A 5,000-nucleotide genomic window follows, 5' to 3' on the forward strand; every position below is an offset into this window, starting at 1 on the left:
GTCATCTCACCAATTAACAAATATTTTGTGTGAGCCAATCATTGCTAGAGTGTGGCAAAGGAACGTTTATGGAAGTGATGGTTGCGTCCAAGTGGTAGTGGACTGGACATCGACATGTCAATGAGTTGCAGTGAGAGATGCAGTCGGTCTGTGCACATGCTGACGGTGGTGCTAGTGAATGACGTCTTCTAGTGCAATCTCGAGATACACTGGGCAGTTTGCTGATGTAGCAAACGAGTAGGACACGCCACGCCTACATATGAGATGTAAGCACGTGATGTTAACGCGCGTGATACATCCGCACATTATATAGCAATACCAGTATTTTTGTTTTATATTAATTAATATCAATAAAAGTAATATTTTATTTTATATTATATGTTAATTAATAAAATTATTAATATGTTATTTGTTTTATATTTTATATATTATTAATTAATAAAATAATATTTTATTCTTTATTTGCCAATAAAAAAACCTTTCGGCACAGTTTCTCACTCATGGGTGCGCGCGCTAGTGGCAGGAGGTTGTTTGGCAGAGATCGGAAGTCTTTGCTTTATGGACTGGGAATGTCGTCTGAAGCAGGAGCAATTACCGTGGTATATTAACATAATATTATATTTTGTATAATGACTAATATAATATATTAACAAGCAATTTTATTACGTATTTAAAATTATAAAAATATTGATTAAAATATTTAAAATTATTTAATTAAAATATTGAATTGTTTTTGTGTGGTTGTGAGGTTGTAGTGAATGATGAGTTTGTGGTTATTTGTGTTGTAGATATGAGATGTAAACATGTGGAGTCATATTATATCTACATTAGAGTTTCTGGAATGAAAAGAATCGATCTGTACAATTTTGTACATTGAAGTGAATGTAGAAATTATAGTAACAATGATATTTACTATTGCTACAGTTTACACCATACTGTATGTGAATAATTTATGTTTTCTAATTTAATTCGATGCCATCTATTTGTGCACGTGTTAAACACGTGCTTAGAACGAGGTCACGTGTCGTAAATAGCTGAATTACGCATGCGCAAACCGTTGTGTTGTAAAGTTCCAGGGAAATTTGTTTGTTACTTCGTCGTTTGCGTTTGTATCGCGTCGGAGGTGAGCAGTTTGCAATAGTCATGTAGGTAGACGAATAATATAAAATAATGTATGTAGACTGGGATAGACAGTAGAGTTAGAATGTGTGAGAAAGAAAGCAGTTTGTGAGTTGTTTTGTGTGGTGGAGTGTTATTGTTTGTTTGTTGTGTAGAAATGAACGAAGAATTGAGTGAAGCGGTGAAGAGAGGTGATATTGAGTCAGTAACGCGTCTTTTGGATACTCAAGTTGATATCAATGCACATGAAGAGAATGAGGTATGTGTTGTGAGTTCTAATGTGTGTATTGGATGTTGAAATGAACTGCACGTCGTTTGATCTCAAAATAGAACACTCTTCTGATACAAGCGTGTTGGAATGAAGAGAAGGAGATGGTAGAGTTGCTGCTCACTAAATCAGCAGATGTTAATGTGGCTGGCAGGGTGAGTTGATTGAGTGTGTGAATGTGTGATGTGTTGTTGATAAGATGATAGATATCAACTAGATGTAACAATCTAATCCAACAATCAACGTTTTGGTTTGTTCTTGCTGGTCAAGAGGCAGCAGTGTTGACTTGTGACTGGCTGAAGCAGCCATTGCATGCAGAGATGAATAATCTTGTTGGTTTTTATTTGATTCAACTTGGACTGTTGGAGAGTATTTTTGCAGTAGTTATTGTCTTATCAGGTCGTCTTCATTTTCTCTTTTCTTTTCTCTTGCAGCATGTGTACAGTGTGATGGAGGAATAATGATAATAATACATTCTTGTGTATGCAGTGGGGAGATACAGCTTTGATTGTATCTGCAAGCATTGGATCAGAAGAGATCACTGATCTACTACTGAACATCAAAGATATTAATGTGATGAAGAAAGATGATCATGTGAGTTTGAGTATTGAGAGGTTGAGTTGATATTGTGGTGTCTGTTGTGCATGTATTAAACATATTTGTGAGTGTAATGCATTGATTTTGCTATTGTTTGTGTTTGTGTGTTGATCATTGTATTGAATGTCTCATTGTGTGTGTTGAATGGAATGTCTGTTGCTTTAATATAAACACTCTCTCACTATCTTATCAGTTTCTTGTTTACTCAGTTGGGATGGACAGCCATTCATTGGGCTGCATGGAAGGATCACATGACCATTTTAGAGAGACTTTTGTCTCATTCTGTTCTTGTTGATATCAATGATAATGTTGGTCGTACACCACTGTGGTGGGCTGCCTGTGGTGGTCATGTGTGTTGTGTTGATGTTCTCCTTAAACATGGAGCGAGTCCCCAACATGAGAGGTGATGCATTCAATATCCTTCAGTCAATAATATTACTAACGTGATATCATTGTGGATAGTGAGATTTGGGGATCACCACTGGAGATTGCCAAGCGACATGGTCACAGTGATGTGGTTGAGATGATGGAAGAAGCCATAAGATGTAAGTGAAAGAAACAATTAATTTGTGTTTTTGTTTTTTCTTCTTTTGATTTAATGTGATGATTTTGGTGTGAGGTTAGATTGATATTGTTGAATGATTTGCTTGTTATCTTGTCTGTGGAGCTATTGTAGTGATGTGCTGCTTTTGATCTTCTCACTTCTTTTCCTCTCAACATTTGGGTTGAGGTGATATGTCTGCTTGTTTTATTGTGTGTTTTGTGTGTGTGTGTGTGTGTGTGTGTGTGTGTGTGTGTGTCCATTTGTCAATTGAATCAGTTAATGAGTTAATAATATTTTACTGTTGTCTTCTTCTCTACATATCTGGGTGTTTATCTCTTTGTACACTCGTCTGTAAATTATTGTCTGTTTTTCTTTTGTTAATTTCTATTTGTTTGTATGTCGTGTTTGTGTGTTTCCATTTTGAGTGACATTGTTTCTTCTCTTACAGTGACATCTCATCCTTATGTGGAGGGTCGCATGTTTGTCATGAAACATCAATATGAAGAGACAGTAATGTGACTTTTTCATCTCTAGTTGTCTGTTTGCCAAGTTGTGTTTGTGTTGCATAGATTGCTGAACTGCAGAGTGAAGTGGAGAAGATGAAAGAAGAATTAAGACAATCATCCCTGGTCCATGAAGTGAGGAGATTGAGAAGCGAGATCCAAGAGAAAGAGGAGGAAATGAGATGTCTCGTGTCTGCTCTTGCTACTGTTAGCAGAATGGCAAGCGAGAAAGTAGGACAAGCACACATAGAGCTTGCAGATGTGTAGGATATGATTGTTGATTTGAATTATTGTTGTTTTGACTTTGTACTGCATGAGCTAGTTGGAGTAGGAAGGAGATGGAATAATAATTATTGTCTGTTTTTCTTTGTCTTTGTGATTGAATGTTTGTTTTTTTGTGTTGCAGGTTGGTGAAGGTCACACGACTTGTGGCGAGTGTCACATGTTGTCACAAGCGGCAGGTAATAACATAAAAAGAAAGATTGGGTATATCGTAGACTTTAGATGCTTTAGGGAGTCTCCGGTAGGTTAAGTTGCTTACGATATCTGCCGGTCTGTTTGTGTATTGAATGATCATTTCCCTGCATGGTAATGTGGCTTTGTGATGTAGCAGGAACGGCAAATCAACTGACCCCGATGTTGGTAGCAAACAGCAGATGTACGGAGCGAGAGACGGTGGCTGTAGCTCGCAAAGTCCGTCCTTATTGGCAGGAATTTGTTTCCGTTCTCTCTCCATCCTTGTTTGCAGTGGATGAGATAAGAGTTATAGAACGTGAAAGTCCAGACTTATTTATTCAAAGCAGAAGAGCATTGGACAAGTGGGACAATCACTTTGCTGCTCAAGCCAATCGTCGGTTAATAATACAGACATTGTGTGACATTGGACGAACCAGTCAAGCAGTAGATGTTTTTGGTCCTGACTTGGTGGAGAATGTCTGTCCACCCAAATGATTGTGTTTGTCAATTGTTGTGAACGTGATGTGTTAGTCTTTGCAGAGAATATGATCTTTTGTGTTTGTAATGCTTGATGCATTTTGCTATGTATTGTAGTGTTTAGTGATTTTTCTAGATTAAAATTGCAGCTTAAGTATAATTTAGCTACGAGCGTAAAAGAAGGACACCACAATAAGTGGTGGACTGCTTCGCGAGAAGCTCACTCTAAACGGGCTGTATTGACTTCCGGTCTGTCTGTCGGTATGTTTGTACCTATCTATCTATGTTTGTAACTATCTATGTTTGTTTGTAAGCGTGTGAACTGCAGAGTGAAGTGGAGAAGAAGACAGAAGAATTAAGACAATCATCCCTGGTCTATGAGAGTGAAGCGAGGAGGTTGAGGAACGAAATCCAACAGAAAGAGAAGGAAGTAAGACGTCTCAGAATGTCAGCAGCTAATAGAGTAGGACAAGCACACACATTGTTCAAGACGTGCAGGCTTTTGCTTTTCATTCTTTTTTTCTTATTTTTCTGATTGAGTTGTATTTGTATTTAAATAATAGAATAATGTATCTTTATTTGTTTGTATGTATTGTGTTAATACATTCAATTTACATACAATACTTGCACGTGATGTGACGTTGAGGTTAGATAACAATTTGGTTTAGCATTTATTTCTGATTGGAATGATTGTGTACGTAGCAACAGTTTCTCTGTTGCAGGCTGGTGAAGGTCAAGTGGCTCCTGAAGCTTGGTTGTTGTCGCAGTCGCCAGGTACAAAGTGTGTGTGTGTGTGTGTGTGTGTGTGTGTGTGTGTGTGTGTGTGTTTGTGTGCATGTGTACATGTTTCTTGGATGCTAGGTTTTATTGCCAGTAGCAGCATCTATTCGTTACAGTGGTAGAGCTCTTATACGTACATGTACACGTATACAAGGGTTAGGTGCAAAATATTCAGGTCCATATTCATAGAATATGACATACAGTATATATGCTCTCTGATGGTACTGGAAATGGCAAATTCTCTTTCTATTGATTA

At 37.5% G+C, this 5,000-nt stretch overlaps 1 protein-coding gene and 1 long non-coding RNA gene across 3 annotated transcripts in view; both read left to right on the forward strand.

The window, feature by feature from the left end:
* LOC134191415 (uncharacterized) overlaps nt 1-1,004 on the forward strand; it is a 2,206-nt gene extending 1,202 nt beyond the window's left edge. The window contains exons 3-4 of the long non-coding RNA XR_009971786.1: nt 1-266; nt 789-1,004. The exon at nt 1-266 is cut by the window's left edge and continues 319 nt beyond it. This is a non-coding gene — a long non-coding RNA (uncharacterized LOC134191415). The remainder of the gene's footprint in view (nt 267-788) is intronic.
* A 976-nt stretch (nt 1,005-1,980) lies between these two features.
* LOC134191379 (uncharacterized) overlaps nt 1,981-5,000 on the forward strand; it is a 3,991-nt gene continuing 971 nt past the window's right edge. The window contains exons 1-8 of one of the 2 annotated variants that reach the window (XM_062659993.1): nt 1,981-2,387; nt 2,447-2,529; nt 2,977-3,038; nt 3,098-3,262; nt 3,438-3,492; nt 3,642-4,225; nt 4,279-4,394; nt 4,687-4,738. In XM_062659993.1, coding sequence (XP_062515977.1) covers nt 2,236-2,387; nt 2,447-2,529; nt 2,977-3,038; nt 3,098-3,262; nt 3,438-3,492; nt 3,642-3,982 — 858 coding nt within the window. In that variant the 5' untranslated portion in view covers nt 1,981-2,235 and the 3' untranslated portion in view covers nt 3,983-4,225; nt 4,279-4,394; nt 4,687-4,738. Of the gene's footprint in view, nt 2,388-2,446; nt 2,530-2,976; nt 3,039-3,097; nt 3,263-3,437; nt 3,493-3,641; nt 4,395-4,686; nt 4,739-5,000 lie in introns of both variants that reach the window. The other variant, XM_062659992.1, reaches the window with a different exon arrangement.

This window comes from Corticium candelabrum, chromosome 15 (assembly GCF_963422355.1).
Source record: "Corticium candelabrum chromosome 15, ooCorCand1.1, whole genome shotgun sequence".
NCBI lineage: Eukaryota > Metazoa > Porifera > Homoscleromorpha > Homosclerophorida > Plakinidae > Corticium > Corticium candelabrum.